The sequence below is a fragment of the Pipistrellus hanaki genome (assembly GCF_964339955.1).
Source record: "Pipistrellus hanaki genome assembly, chromosome: 6".
Taxonomy (NCBI): Eukaryota; Metazoa; Chordata; class Mammalia; order Chiroptera; family Vespertilionidae; genus Pipistrellus; species Pipistrellus hanaki.
This window is the reverse complement of record NC_140508.1, coordinates 50,347,915-50,364,289: the sequence shown is the minus strand read 5'-3', so window position 1 is coordinate 50,364,289 and position 16,375 is coordinate 50,347,915. Positions and strand designations below refer to the sequence as shown.

At 39.1% G+C, this 16,375-nt stretch overlaps 1 protein-coding gene across 6 annotated transcripts in view; it reads left to right on the top strand.

Moving 5' to 3' along the window:
• NETO1 (neuropilin and tolloid like 1) overlaps positions 1-16,375 on the top strand; it is an 89,225-nt gene that overhangs the window by 12,338 nt on the left and 60,512 nt on the right. Inside the window, exon 5 of one of the 6 annotated variants that reach the window (XM_084888313.1) lies at positions 170-838. The exons of the other annotated variants lie outside the window; for them this stretch is intronic. Coding sequence (XP_084744439.1) covers positions 170-216 — 47 coding nt within the window. The 3' untranslated portion in view covers positions 217-838. Of the gene's footprint in view, positions 1-169; positions 839-16,375 lie in introns of those variants that run through there. 6 annotated transcript variants of the gene reach the window in all.

Here is a 16,375-nt window from a genome sequence, read left to right as displayed (position 1 = left end):
GCCTCATGGCACGGTAATCCACAGTGTATTTCATTAAGAGGCAGTATTGAGGAAGCCAATTAGCTAATGAAACAGGGAGCGGCCAGGGATGGGTGATAATTGAGACAGCATTTAGGGAATAGGGAGTCAGGCAGGTTTGGTTTAATCTGGCTTCATTTTCACTTGGTAGGGATTTGGGAAACTGACAGGGAAGAGATCCTAAAGTCAACTTCATGAATATGTAAGACATTGCTGATATCACTAGTGCACCTGAGTGGCCCCTCACACACTGGAGAGGAGGGGCTGTACGCTGGTCACCAGGAGACCTGACACCAGCCTGGCTGTGAGGCTTGGAACCTGTTCTGGCATCCTATCCTGCCTCTCTTGTTTCTTGCTTGCTATAAATTTTGCACCTAACCCTTAACAGTCTATGCCTCAATATTTTTATTTGTAAAATCAGAATAATATCAAACACCTCATAGGATTGTTTGAAGATAAATTGTCAACCAATATGTATTGATGAACTTATTCACTTCCTAAAGATCTCAACCACTGTAGTTATTCATTTTATTAATTTGATCACATGTTCTTTAAAAGCAAAGGAGTTTTGGTATAGATTAAGAGAACAAATGTCCCCTGATATGCCAAACTAATATCTATATGATGTCACTCTTTATTAAGTTTGTTTAATTGGGTCTAAGCCTCCCCATAGGGGTTATAGTTATTTCTGATGGCAGAGTCATAAAATATGTCAAAGGAGAAAAAGCTATGGGAATGCCAGGTGGTTTTATTAATTTTAAGAATTTACTACAGTCTCAATTTGGACCCTAACCTGATAGTCTCATGATGTCATCACACAGAGAATACTCCTACCACAAGATTAAATCATATTAACCAAGCTAATGGGGCTGACTATATGCTTATACATGTATATACATATACACATACTAGTACATGTACAAATACACACCTATTAACATTAAGAATTCTTAGAATCTCAAGGCTCAGTTTTTTTCTATGAGCAAACATACATGGGTATACACATTATAATCAGAAGGTTGATGGTGCATGTGGAACCCAATTTTGAGGCTTAGATGACAGGCTTATTAGTAGCATGCAGCCACAATGCTTGATTTGGCTGCATAATGTGTATCATTTTTCAATGATGCTTTGTGTCTCACACTGCATGGTTTGGTTTCCCTGTCCAGTCTTCAGTGTTTGTCTTGCCTATCCAGGACACTAATTTGTGTCAGCCCTCATTGCAAAACTTGTTTCTGATTCTTAATATCTTAATAAAGTCAAAGAAAGTATCTTTGACTTTCTTCTCTACTCAACTTAAAAAAACAATACCCTTCCATCTCTGGCTCCTAGGGGAGCTTCAATGGGAAGTAGCCAACTTGGTGTGGAGGGTAGGAAGGCAGAGCCAGCAAAAATGCCATAGAAACGCTCTTCCAGGGGCTCTTCCTATATCTCCAGACCCATTCTGATGATTTCTCATTTATTAGGAATTGTGTGATTTTTGGATAGTGTCATTATTGGAGTCCACAGTGCAGTGATGAATCACCTAGGATTACTGAAGGATAGTGAGACTAAGCAATGGTCAGAAGTCAGCTGGTAGATCCTGGGGTGTGCAGAACTAAAGGACTATGGTGAGCTTTAAGGAAGGGCCAGGGACCCAGGTCCTGGCAGGAGGTTCCCAGGTATACTTGTAGGGAAAACCTCTCTTCTTTCCTGTGTAGACAGAGTTGTGATGTCTCCTCAACAGTATACTCTTCCACTCCTGAGAACAAACATGAATTCAGGATTATTGAAACTGTTAAAAGTTACATCATGGAAAATTTGATAACTCACAGGTAATTAAATAGGAAAGCATATAAAAGTACTCACAGTAATAGAATGCAGTTGTTTTCTCATCTTTATTGTTGCAGATGTGTCTCCCCTCCCACCCCTTTTACCCCACAGCCACCCTTTCCAGACTTTCCCCACACCATTGTTTGTGTCCATGGGCTATGCATATATGTATGTAAGTTCCTGATTAATCACTCTTCATCCCACCCCCCATCCCCCCGCCCCGTTCCTTCTGAGATTCATCAGTCTCTCCCATTCTGTGTCTCTGGATCTATTTTGTTCATCAGTTTATTTTTTTCATTAGATTCCACATATGAACGAGATCATGTGATACTTATCTTTCTCTGACTAAGTTATTTCACTTAGCATAATGTTCTCCATGTCCCTCCATGTTGTCTCAAAGAGTAAGAGATCCTTTTCTTTTCTTTTTTTTTTTTTTCTACTGCTGTGTAGTATTCCATGGTGTAAATGTGCTTTTTTATCCACTTATCTACTGATGGGCACTTGGGTTGTTTCCAGATCTTAGCTGTTGTAAATTGCTCTGCTATGAACATAGTGGTGCATATATCCTTTCTGATTGGTGTTTTGGGTTTCTTAGGATATATTCCTAGAAGTGGGATCATTGGGTCAAACGGGAGTTATATATTTAATTTTTTAAGGAGTCCCCATGCTGTTTTTCACAGTGGCTGCACCAGTCTGCATTCCCACCAGCAGTGTACAAGGTTTTCCTCTTCTCCATATCCTTGCCAGCACTTATCATTTGTTGATTTGTTGACAATTGCCATTCTGACAGATTTGAGGTGGCACTTCATTGTCATTTTAATGTGCATCTCTCTGATGATTAGTGACCTTGAACATTTTTGCTTATGTCTCTTGGCCATCTGTATGTCCACTTAGGAGAAGTGTCTATTTAGGTCTACTGCCCATATTTTTATTGGATTGTTTGTCTTCCTTTTGTTAAGTTGTTTAAATGGACTAAGATAGAGGTAGATTGAAAATTTATTGTATGATCAGTAATGCTTTAATTTTTGAAAAAAGAGACCATAAATTTGATAGTACTTGTGAAAATAAAATTATCCTATATAATAAAAGCCTAGGGACCGAACAGTGTTATGGATTTGATACAATTGTTATTATTCAGCACAATATTTTTTCTCTTTATCTAAAATGTAAATGCACGAGTGAGTGTCAACCAGTCACTATAATGCACACTGACCACCAAGGGACAGATGCTCAACACAGGAGCTGCCCCCTGTGGTCAGTGCATTCCCACAGTGAGAGTGCCAGTCAGCTGACCAGGATGAGCAACCAGGATGGGCGGAGCTCCCACAGAGGGCCAAGCCTCCTGAAACCATGCCTCCCCACCAGTGCACGAATTCTGTGCACCGGGCCTCTAGTTTAGGATGAAAACCTTTAAAAGGAAAAATACTATAGTAGATAATTTTATTTTTTAATAAAGATTTTTATTAATTTCATAAAGGAAGGGAGAGGGAGAGAGAGATAAAAAAAAACATCAATGATAAGATCGGTTACTTCCTGCACACCTCCTACTGGGATTGAGCCTGCAACCAGGGATAGTTCCCTGACTGGGAATTGAACCCTGACCTCCTAGTTCTTAGGTTGATGCTCTGAGGCATGCCTGTCAGTGTAGGTAATTTTAAATGAGTTTTTAGATGGGAGAATACCATTTCTCCATAGTCCACAGTTTTGTTTTGTTTTTTGTTTGTTTGTTTTGTGTGTGTGTATGTGTGTGTTTTTTTTTGTTTGTTTTGTTTTTTACTTAGAGAACAACGTTGAGTTTTCTCTCTAGCCAGCTGCTTCCAAGCCTCATTTTTTTCCACAATAAAAATATAAACTACGGAAAAAACAGAAGCAGTACTTCCTACCCACCCTCAGTCCAGTGGCTATTACGGGGGATTTTGTTCAATGTTAAAGTAAAACATCTGGGATGCTGTCCACTCCGGGAGAGTAACCATTTCAGTCTCTTTAGAAACATATCATTTGTCCACCTTGCTTTCTACTCCCTAATGGGAGATTTTTTGCAGTGTACAGATATAGCACTGATGTTTATGGAGTCTTCCTTTTTGGATGACATGTCTTCTGAACTAGTTTTAGGAAACAAAGTTATAATCCCCTTATTGGAGAAATTTAATGTAACAATTATGTCTCGAGGCACCCAATCGGTGAGGTTGAGTTCGGTCTTGTTACAGAAATGAGTGGAGTTGTTAAATTAGTTTAATTTCTGGTGCTACTTTGTACTTAAATAGCACCTTTCATCTGAGGAGCTCAAAGTGTCTTAGGAACATTCTGCCCGGTTCCTAGCCTCCTCTCAAACTCTGTCTGACAGACTTCAAAGCAATGGAGAGGACACACTGCAGTGCAATGATTTAAATGGAGAGTTTAAAAAAGATTTCTATGCATATGAAATCAAATCTATTATTTAGGGAAAATATTGTCATGGATTTGATACAATTGTAATTATTCAGCGCAATATGTTTCCTTTTCTATCTAAAATGTAAATGCATGTGTGAGTGTAACCATGCTGAAAGTTCCTAAATGTTCTTGTTTAGATACTCAGGATTTTGATATATGCTCTGGTAAATAAGAAAAAAAATATGCATACATCTGTATTTCAACAACTGAAGTTTCATTTGGATTTTGCTCTAAAGATAAAAGAATAAAAGGTTTGTGAGGCTAAGGTTAAAATAAGGACTTTATTTGCTTTTCATATAGAAATATAATATCAAAGAAAATTGGGTCAGATAGTTTGTTGTCCTTCTATTATATTTACACTACAGACCCAAAGTATTTTAATTTTAGCCCCAGCATAGGCTGACAAAAGGAAAAGGTAAGAGGCAAAGTCACATGTCTTCTTGAGGCAAATTTTCCAAGAAATAAAGTTAAAACATTGAGTCACAGAGGGACAAATTTATCAGCGCCTAATAGAAACCACGTGAGGGCAATTTCATTGATCCCTTACTCTCATTCCGCCAGCCCTTAACCTGGCTGATCTAATGTATTCAATAGAGAGCTCAGGAAGAAGGATGAGGGAAGGAGGGAGGGAGGGAGGGATGAGAGAGAGAGAGAGAGAGAGAGAGAGAGAGAGAGAGAGAGAGAGAGAGAGAGAGAATATGCTGTTGGTCTAGGTGGGTGTTCAAGAGAGATGAGATGCCGAGTGTGGGAGAGAAAATTTCCAGGATTAGCTCCCATCTGTGCAGAGAATATTGAAAGCAGTAGCAAAGGGGAAGGGAGATTTTTAAGAAGTTTCCTGCACGGAAAGAATGTCTTCCTCATCTTGTGTCCTGCAGAGGGGGAGACGTGTTTTGGTGTGTTTCTATTTATTTAGTGGTTAATTGCTATACTGCACTTTTTTTTAATATGGTGTATCTGGGACTAGACCACAGAGAGTCTCGGGTGTATTTCCATTGTAGATGCATATTTTCTTTAGAGCAGAAAGAGACCTCAGAGTTCATCTCCTTCAACCTGTTCACTTTAAAGGTAAAGAAACCACAGGTCTAGGGAAGTAGCCTGGATTCGTGAACTCTGTGTAGAAGTTAAGCTCCTTCCTGTACATCAGTTATGTAACCACTGTGCTGATTCGCCTTCTAGAAAGGGTAGAAATCATGACTTTAATTACATCACATATTGCAAGTACTGTTGGTACAGTTACATTAAGAAGTTTAATTAAGGGATAATACTATATCACCTACATTTTACCATCCACTGGTGTATGATTTAAAAATTCACCTCTTCCATGTTGTCTGAAACGTCTCAATTCACAATGACCAATCTCCCCTCCCTCCACCTCTAATGTAAAATTCTGCCTTGGCAGCCCCACTGAGCCTTCATGAACTCTGTGACTCATTTCCTGTGCTTCTCAAATTTCTGCTGTTACTGACATGGTCGGTTGTGCATCATGGCCTCATGTCTTGAAACCTGTAACTCCCATACTAAACACTTAAAGAAACAATCATTTCTTCCTCCTACACGCATCACAATTTCACACACATCTCTGGCTTTTTCTTGTGATGTTAGTTGCTTCCAATCAGCAACACCATCCCTCACTCCGGCTCTGCTGTACACTTGTGTGCATTAAGGACTCTCAGTAGAAGGGGAGAGAAGGGCTTATCCCACTCTCTTTCAGAAATCTTGGAATAGATCATTTTTGTATCTACACTGGGAACTGAGTCTTGTTTACTAATTTGCATGGTGTCTTATGAACTAGCCAAGGTCATGCTTCCATCAATCATAGCATCACCTCTGCACCCAATTACACAGTAGTTCCCATATCAAAGGACCAGAATCCACTCTTCACTTAAATTGTTCAAAGGAGAAATTGTGTCATTTGAGCAAGGAGAATATTCAAGAAACAAAACAGAAATAATGCCTATGAGCTACCTTCATTTTTCATTCACTTGTTTATTTCTGTCATTATTTGTCATCTTGGTAAATCTTTTGGAAAACTATGGTTTAACTTATTGTATATTCAAGAAGTACGCTTTTCAAGCTGTAAATATCCTATATATTTTGCCTAAGAAAATATTATGTGGCCTTTTCATTTTTTAGAACATTTTTCTTTCATAGTAATTTACAGATAGCTTGAGGCATATTATTATTTTATTTATGTGCAAAATAAATCAGGGGATTATCAGGAAAACTACTCACATAGTTATTTCTTTCACTGAAAAATGTTTTCCTGTTTTAGAATTTTTATGCCATTATAGCTATGTAACTATTTTTATATGAATGCACAGAATAACTGAATTTCCACGAGGGTGTATTTACTGCTTACATTTATTCAACAAATATTTATTGACCTATGAGGCTAACACTGCAGAAATACAGTATGTAAAAGATCCCACCTTCCTTCATAGATTATAAGAAAAGAGAAAGTAGGTGTAGTAGACACCAACAACAAAAATATGTCTATGACCTGTGACTTGGAACTTGAATATTTAGGTTACATGGCAATGGGAAATTAAGACAGTAGGTTGGGATAAGGATGCCAATCAGCTGACTTTAGCATAGGGAGATCAATTTGGATTATCTGGAGGGACCAATGTAACCACAGAAGTCCTTCAATGTACAAAGGAGGGACAGAAAGTTGATGTCAGAGTATGTGATATAAGGAAGAGTCCAATGACTACTTCTAGCTCTGAAGATGGAGGAAGAGTTCACAAGCCAAAGAATGGATTTTCATCTGGATCCTCCAGAGGGGAACACAGCCTTACCAACATGTTGATTTTAACCCAGTGGGACCCATTTTAGATATCTGATATCCAGAACTGTAAGATTAAAAAAATCAGCATTGTTTAAATCACATGTGTCAAACACAAGGCCCGCGGGCCAAATCCAGCCCGCCAGGCCTTGCAATGTGGCCCGCACCGCGCTGTCATCACTGCACTCCGCTGTCAGTTTATGACATTGTCAGTTTATGACTGTTCAGTAAACCATTCGGCCCGCGATTTAGGCTGGATTTTAGATTTTGGCCCCTTCTCTGATTGAGTTCGACACCCCTAGTTTAAATCCACTAAGTTCATGGTAATTTGTTACAACAGCAATAACAGACAAATACAGATTTTGGTGCCTGGAAGTGGAATTTTCCATCTGAATTTCAAAATTTCTTGAGACTTGTAGGTTTGTCTTTGACTTTCTCCTTTTTTTGGACAGAGATATCTGTAAATGTTAGTATTCTATGCCTGCCCATTATCATGTATTGGGAATATCTAATACTTTTGGGCACCTAGAATTGAGTGAATGTATTTTTGCTTGTTGGAGGGACTCGAATCTCTAGGGGCCCCAGGTTGAACTGTGGTAGGAAGAAAGGTGATCCATGCATATGTCTCCATCTGAAAGTCCGGAACCTGTGCATCTGTTGTGTAACATGGCAAAAGAAAAGAAAGACTATGGGTTGAATTAAGATTGCTCTCCAGATGACCCTAAGCTATATAGTTTATTCTGGATGTTCGAGGTGGGCCCAATGGTATCACAAGGCTCTTTTAATTTGGAGATGAAGGCAGAAGAGTCAGTGTCAGAATGGTATACCAAGAGAAAGACTCAAATGGTCACTGTTGTCTTTGAAGATGGAAGGGGCCCAGGAGCCAAGGAATGTGGGCATCTTCTAAGTTAGAAAAACCAAGGGATGGATTCTCACCTAGAGTCTCCAAAAATAAAAATAAAAATAAAACTCTAATAAACATTGATTTTAACTCAGATCCAAATGCAGGATACCCAGTACACTTAGCTGGACTTTCCTACACATAAATTCTCTCTCTCTCTCTCTCTCTCTCTCTCTCTCTCTCTCTCTCTCTCTCTCATATACATACACACACACACACACACACACACACACACACACACACACACACACACATATATATATATATATATATATATATATATATATATATATGTATGTATATAAGAGAGAGGACCTGGTTCATGAAATTTGTGAAATCTAGGGGGGGGGGGGGCCCTCAGCCTGGCCTACACCCTCTCACAGTCCAGGAGCCCTTGGGGGATGTCTGACTGATGGCTTAGGCCTGCTCTCCACAGGCCTAAGCCGGCAGTCGGACATCTTTAGCGCTGCTACGGGGGGTGGGGGGGGGGTGGGGAGGTTCCTGCGACTGCTGCTGTGCTCTCCAGCTGTGAGCCTGGCTTCTGGCAGAGTGTTGCTCCCCCTGTGGGAGCGCACTGACCACCAGAAGATTGTCTACCCTCTGGTGGTCAGTGTGCGTATAGTGACCGGTTTTTCCACCATTTGGTTGATTTGCATATTAACCTTTTATTATATAGGATGTGTGTGTGTGTGTAAATATATAATTACACACACACACACACACACATATATATATATACACATACATATATATGTATACACACACACACACACACACACACACACACACACACATATATATATATATATATATATATATATATATATAAAATTTGGTTTTATTTGAACATCATCTTTATGCATAAATATGCCTACAACCACAACAAAATAACAACTTGCAATTTTTCCAAAGATGGGGTTGTAGTATTTTTGTTTCAGGCAACCATAGCTATTTGTAGCACCTGGCATTCTTTTTTTTTTTTTTAATATGTATTTTTATTGACTTTTTACAGAGAGGAAGGGAGAGGGATAGAGAGTCAGAAACATCGATGAGAGAGAGACATCGATCAGCTGTCTCCTGCACACACCCCACTAGGAACATGCCCGCAACCATGGCACATGCCCTTGACAGTAATCGAAGTCTGAAGGCCGACACTCTATCCACTGAGCCAAACTGGTTTTGGCAACACGTGTCATTCTTCAAGACTCTGCCTCTTCATGGAGAATTTGCCTGATGCCTTTGTTTCCAAAGAGCTCTGCTGTGGGTTCTTGCTTGCTCAGTTGGCTAGCTTCCCACCATTCCGCCGCTATGCTGACTTGCTTGAAATTCTGCTTGCACATCCTTATGGCATTTTCCCTCTCCGAATACTTTCAGACACCTCACTTTGACCAGACAACCACGAGAATCACAGAGTGATTATAATGTAACAGGACTCTTCACAATCAGCAGGGCAGTTACCCACAAAAGACTTAAACTTGACTTGTTTCAGCAGGAGAATATATTAGTCATAAATATGTCACTTCTATTTTGTTCCCTATCGATCATAACCCTACTCAGAAGACTTCTATTCCCTGGGAACTTTTCTTCTGAAATTTGCACTTCAAAGCCCCAAGGAGTTTCGCTGAGTGATTCAGAGAGAAATCAATGCTACCTTAAAACATCCCCAGACTCTATTATGCTTGCTGGTGCCCTCGGAAAGAAAAGTGTATTTCCTTTAGGAGATCTGGTGGGCAAACAGAGGAGAATTTGTAGAATGGTCAGTGCTGTGCTGATGAACTAGCAAAGGGTTGTCATGGCAATGATAAGTGAAGTCTGAAATAGAGGGTTTCCAAGGACTTAAAATGAATCATCCTTGTAGAGAGACCTGCTGGTGTAGATAATTAGTTAACTGGTAGCATTACTTCTAGCTCTTTTGCACATGTATATTACTCTTAATAATCATTTTTGTTGAATTTATTGGAGTGACATTGGTTAATAAAATTACATAGGCTTCGGGGGTATAATTCTATAGTACATCATCTGTATATTCTATTATGTGCTCACCACCCCAAATCAAGTCTCCTTCCAGCTCCATTTACCACCTCCTCCCGCCCGCTTTCTTCCTACTGCCTCATTTTGAAATAATATTTGTATCCAATTCCAAAAAAAGATCATTTAAAGTATATACAACCATGCTTAGTCTTCTTCTATTTTACCTTTTATATAATTTCCATTTGGTCTATTCTGTTCCTTATTCTCTTGGATTCTTCCTGTTTTCTGCCTGCTACCCTTCCCTTTCTAGCTCCTTTCACTCACTGAAGCAAGGGTTGTGTACCTCATCCCTTGATTACCTCCAGGCAGTGTGCCTCTCACTACCTGCCACTCACTACTTCTCCAGGCTGCTGAACCTCCAGGCTCTACATTGCTCCTGTTAACTCTGACAGCCTCTATTTTTGTTTCTTACATTCTCCCATTTTCTGGAAAAAAATCCAGATACTTTTTTCAGCTGAACTATTTATGAGTTCTTACTATAGGAGATATGTTAGCAATTATATAAAAAACAGGTTATTTAGTTTCCTGCATAAACTGTCCGAAGTTGGCATTTAGTTTATTGTGCTAAACTTTTCACCATCTAGCTTGAATAGGATAGATTTTTTTCCTTCTAACAACAATTTATATGTTCTGTTTTAGATTATAAAGCAGTCCACTATAAAGCTCAACTTTCTCTTAACCTAAGGTAAAATTGTTCTAAGAATGTGATTCTGTGTGGCCTTCTCATTATCTGTGGCTGAAATATTCTCTTATGCCTATGACGTACCCATGTTCTAGAAAAGTTTTTCAATAGTTTCAAATTATTTTAAATATAACCTGTATTTCTTCATCAGAGGAAAAAATCACTAATCACTTGAGGTCATAATTTATAATACACATTCAACTAAAAAGAGTGTAATTTAGGCCTTTCCTTTAAAATATACTGGAAGACATTCAGTTCCCTTCAGTGAATATTGGCAATATGCCTAATCAATGCTATAGTCTATTTGGATAGGTCTTCAGTGTTTTGTTTTTGTCTCTGCATAAACCCATTTTTCTCATACTTTCATAGTTTCATGTAAGGTGTGTGCGTGTGTGTGTATGTGTGTGAGAAAATGCATAGTTTCATGAAACATAATGTTTCAGATTGTCTAAATTCAAATTCTGATTTTGAAACATTCTTATTGTATGACTTTTGGCAACAGGTATTTACTTTCTTAGAGTTTTCAGTGTCCTCATGAGATCAGCACTTCACAAATATTATGAATTTTTCTACATGAAGATACAGTCAAAATACTGGTATTCACATGTGAGATTATATTCCCTGCAATCAAGTCTAAATCTTTGATTCATTATTTCTTAGGTTCGCTCAACATCAATACAATATTTTTGACCTGCAATTGTTCCAGATTCTACCTTGCATGCTGAAATATGAAAATAATTGAGATGCAGAATCTGTTCTGGCAGAGCTTCCTGTATATTTGTTTCCTGCTTTCTACAATCTCATAATAAGATACTCATCTCATTAAAAACAATGAGTTATTGAGTTCTTATTGCATGCCAGGCATTGTTCTGAGCACTTAGCAAGCATTATCTAATTTGATGTTACAGCTCACCCATGAGCTATATCATTGCCAATCTTATTTTGAATTTTTTTAAAAATAGACAAACTGTTTAAATGCTGTGCTCATCATCATCTCCTTAGCATAGCTGAGATATGAACACAGAGAGTATATATATTTAGTTAAGTATTATGCCACACTGTCAACAAGTCGTTACCTACTGGATTGAGGGCTTTTTTTCTGCCCTTTGTGACTTTATTGTTGAGCTTTGAGATGTTTTCAGTGATCCTAGAATTTAATGCAATAACATTTTATGTCACAATTAAGCAAAAACATCCCTCTGGATTTTTACGATCTTAATTACAATATTTTACTTCCATCATTGGCATAATCACCATCATCTTAGTCATCAATATTAGTAATCAATAATAATTATGATAATATAATTGCTTACCATTTATATCTTATTAATCAACTTTAAGCCTATAAAATAATATCATATTTTAAAGTACATAATATGCATTTGTCATGGAAAATGATTAATTAACATAATCTGTATGCTGTCAACCAGTGAAAAAAATGAATGACAATTTCAAATGCTCAAGTAATAGTGGACCCTTAGAATCTTTATTTTGAATATATCTCCCTAAAGACGTTACTTTAGGTTTCTGTGGACTTTTAAAAAATTAATTTCAGAAATAATTTCAAACTTAGAGCAAATTTGCAAGTGCAATAAAATAGCTTCCTTCCCACTTCAGAAAGTTTGCTGTATATGTTTTAATGATTTCACTAAGCAGAAAAAATAGCATCAACTGAGCTTTACCTTCTCCTTAAATTTTAAAAGAGCTCAAGGTCTTTTCTCTTTAACCAGATGTTCTTGACCTTGAATGTCACAGTGCTTTGGCCCCTTGTTTTAGCTGGTGGTGACAGGTGAGAGGGCCACGAGACAGCATGAAATGAACACAGCTTTAGAGCAGCCAGCTGAAGCTAAGCCCTTAGGGTCGGGAAGCCTGAAAACACCTTGGCTGAAAGAACACAAATTTGGGAAGTAAAGTGAGCCTATCTTTTAGCTGTATTTTGAGGACACTGTCCAGCTATTAATTAAAACAAAACCTTTTACCATTCTGAGTTCTAGACTTCTGGTCTGCCAAGTGCTTGCTGTATAAGCGGTTCAGTCCAGTTTTGAAAGGATGAAGGAAGATAGTGTGTGTAAACTGTTTTCTTAGGATCCTTTGCAGCATCTTCTTTCAGTTTGGGCCCACGTATAGACTGTGCTCAGAAACCATTGCATCCCACCACACCAAACACACAATATATACTAGCAACATCATTGATACAAACGTAGATTTGCTGAAGTATTCTCCAGGAGCTGGATTAGATAATTATTTCAAAAAGCAATTTCTAATATGTTTTATTTAATATTTATTTCTGTCCCTCCAAATATCACGTTCCTCTCTCTTACCTCAAACTCTTCTAAGCCCTTCTTCTGTAAGCCCAGCTTTGGCCCACACCTCCCAAACCCCTCCACTCCATCCCCTGGATGACCAGCTAGAAGAGCTGTCACCAAAGTACAAGCTTGCCAATCTATACTAATAAAAGGGCAATATGCTAATTAAGGCAGATGCCCACCGGATCCATCAGGACAAAGCCACAGTGGCTGCAAGGCTCAGGGCTCAGGGCTCAGGCCTCGCAGCCACTGTGGCCAGCAGTGGCAGCAGCAGCAGGGTGATAGGGGAGTTGCCTTCCCCTGATCAGCCTGGTCACCTCCTCAGAGGGAGGCCAGACTGTGGCATAGGCCCACTCTCCATGGGTAATGGGCTTCAGCCATCAGTAGAACACCCTCTGAGGGTTCTCAGACTGTGAGAAGGGGCAGGTTGGGCTGAGGGACACCCTCCAGTGCATGAATTTTCATGCACTGCGCCTCTAGTAGTTACATAACAAACAACAATGGTCCCCCAAATTTATGTTGTGAGGAAGGGGCTCCATCCTTTGCAAAATAGTTGGTACAGAACCTGGGACGATGTAGCTAGTGGGCATTCCAGGAGAGGTAGCCAACAGCCTTATACTCACCTCTTTTGGGTCGTCACCATGCATCTGTTCTACCTGGTGCCCACAGAGCTTGTCAGTACTGTATGTTTGTGAACCTTTCTAGTGTCAATCATTCAACTTTGAATCCCCAAAGCAAACACTGACCTCACCAGAAAGATTATCTTCCTCAATTTAAATTAGCCACAGTCTTCAACCTATATTATTGATTTAATGCCAGAGTATGATTTTTAAAGAAGCTTTCTTTTTCCTTCCTCCCTCCCCACTTTACTTTTGAATTTGCTGTTGGAACAAACTCAAACTTCTTTTTGGGTTACATAATGCATATTTATGGAAAATTTCTCTAGGTTACTACCAGACTTTCTGATATCTTTATAAATTATTCTCAATAATCCTCCCCCTCTTCCTCAAATTATTGGAAGATTGATTCTTGAAATGTGAAATGTTGAAGCGACACTCAAAGATTTGTTTCTTGGGGTGTTTGTGTATCTTTAATTAGTATTCTGATCATATGTGTGATGGTTTCTGAGACTTGGTCCAATAAGTGCCTTCATGTAGCAATTGAATGTTGCTATACTAAGAATGCATACATGACAATAAGAGGCAAGTTAGTGTAGGTAGTTATGGAGGGAGCTGTGTGTAGTTTACTAATATCTTCATGTTTGTACCTTCCCACTCCCTCTACCATGCTTCCCTCCCTCCTCCATCTTCAGTACTCACCTTCAAGTCCTTTCATGCAGATGTTTATTCTGAGCCCAGTGTCTTGGCTGGAGAACGATCCTATAATCCATCTCTGCTAAGGAGGATATTTTAGCTAAAGAGGAATGGTATTCTGCGGGGGCCTGAAGCTGCAGGGATCTCCCTTTTCCATGTCCCTCATGGAAAGAGAGATGAACGAACCGGTTCTAAGTGGAAGTGCCCAGGGATTGAGAAATATTAGAAATAAAGAGAGAAGACAGAAATAGATTTCAAGCTGGGAGCTGGGAGGGCCGCTGACCTCCTCTGCTGGAGAGACAGACTGACAACCTCCTAAGCCTCACAGCACATGTATTTATACTCCAATCCAACAAGGGGTTTCACAGGAAAACAAGGAGCCTGGGAGAACCCAGGTTCCACCCACTCCTTCCCTCCTGAACAAACATATTAGTCAGAAACTAAGAACATCTCCGCACTCCCAGGGCGGGAGTGCAACTGACATGATTATGCCAATATCCTGGGCCCAGTCTATAGAATGTCCAGGTGTCTTCCCATTTGGCCCTCTACAGCAGTGTTTTTCAACCTTTTTTGGGCAAAGGCACACTTGTTTCATGAAAAAAATCACGAGGCACACCACCATTAGAAAATGTTAAAAAAATTTAACTCTGTGCCTATATTGACTATATATAAAGTAATTCTCTTGAATAGGAATCATATAAACACAAAGAAAGTATTTTAAAATTACTTTATTATGAAATATTAAGTAAACAAAATAGTGAAAAATTATAAAATTCTTGTCTTGTCTGCACCTACGGCACACCAGGCAACATCTCGCGGCACACTAGTGTGCCGCGGAACAGCGGTTGAAAAACGCTGCTCTACAGTATTCCCCTCAACTAAGGAAATCTGCACTTTTAATTATGTATTTCAAGAACTGAAAAGACTGCTCATCTCAAAAGAATAAGATATGGAGGTTATACTTCTAGGCAATGGAATAAATGGTGGAGAGATAGAGACTTCTGAATATAAGAGCTTTGCAAAATTCTTTACTCACAGGCTCCATGTCTTCATTCACTGGATGCTCATTGAGCACCTGCTATGGGTTAGGTACTGGAAATAACAGGACAGAGACTGTCTATCCTGCAGGAGTAGGAGACATATAGACACATATAATCACCATGGTGAATCCAAAGAGCTGTGGTTGAATTAAAAACAATAATACCTTTCTTAATTGTGCTTGAATGTTGTAGCCTCAGAAAAATTAGACTTTTCCCCTTTTCTTTTTCTTTGATGTGAATATCTTTGTAGTTCCATTCTCTCTGTATACCTTAGGGAGAATCTATCCTTTTTTATGACAAGAAATAACAGTAGGCATTTTAAAGACATCTGAGGTGTTCTGCTTCAATGAAAGCTATCTCACCTTCAAGGTACTTACAGAACCGTGAGGTGCGATGGGCGAATTAAGAACTGGCCATGTGACCTTGGGCAAGTCCTTCACCCGTTTAGGCCTCCACTTGCACTTGTGCAGAGCTTGATGTTACCCAAGGTTAAAATTGTAGAATCACTCACTATTCTATTAAAACAAAAAAATCTATAAAAACATTGATCACTTGATTTTTCAACACAAAATTGAATTGTTTTCCCTGTTCCCTGGTTTTTTTATACAAGAGTAATTTGAACTTCTGGGCATGTCTTAGTTTGTTTGGGCTACTTTAACAAAATAACATAGACTGAGTGGCTTACTGACAATAGGAATTTGTATCACAGAGTTCTGGAGGAGAAGTGGTCCAAGGTCAAGGCACTGGCAAGTTCAGTTCAGGTGAAGGTCATCTTCCTGGATCACAGATGTTGTCTTCTCACTCTGGCTTCACACATGGTGGGAGAGGAAGGCAGCGGTCTACGGCTTCCTTTATAAGACACTAGTCTCTTTTATGAGGGCTCTGCCTTCATGATCTAATCACTCCTAAAGGTTGCACCTCCAAATACCAGTAACTTGGGGATTCGGTTCTCAACTTATGAATTTAGGTAGACATATGCATTCATTTTAGAGCAGAGCCAAGTGCTTTATACACACTGATATGACTAATACTTGGAGAAGCTAATAACTACACCCAC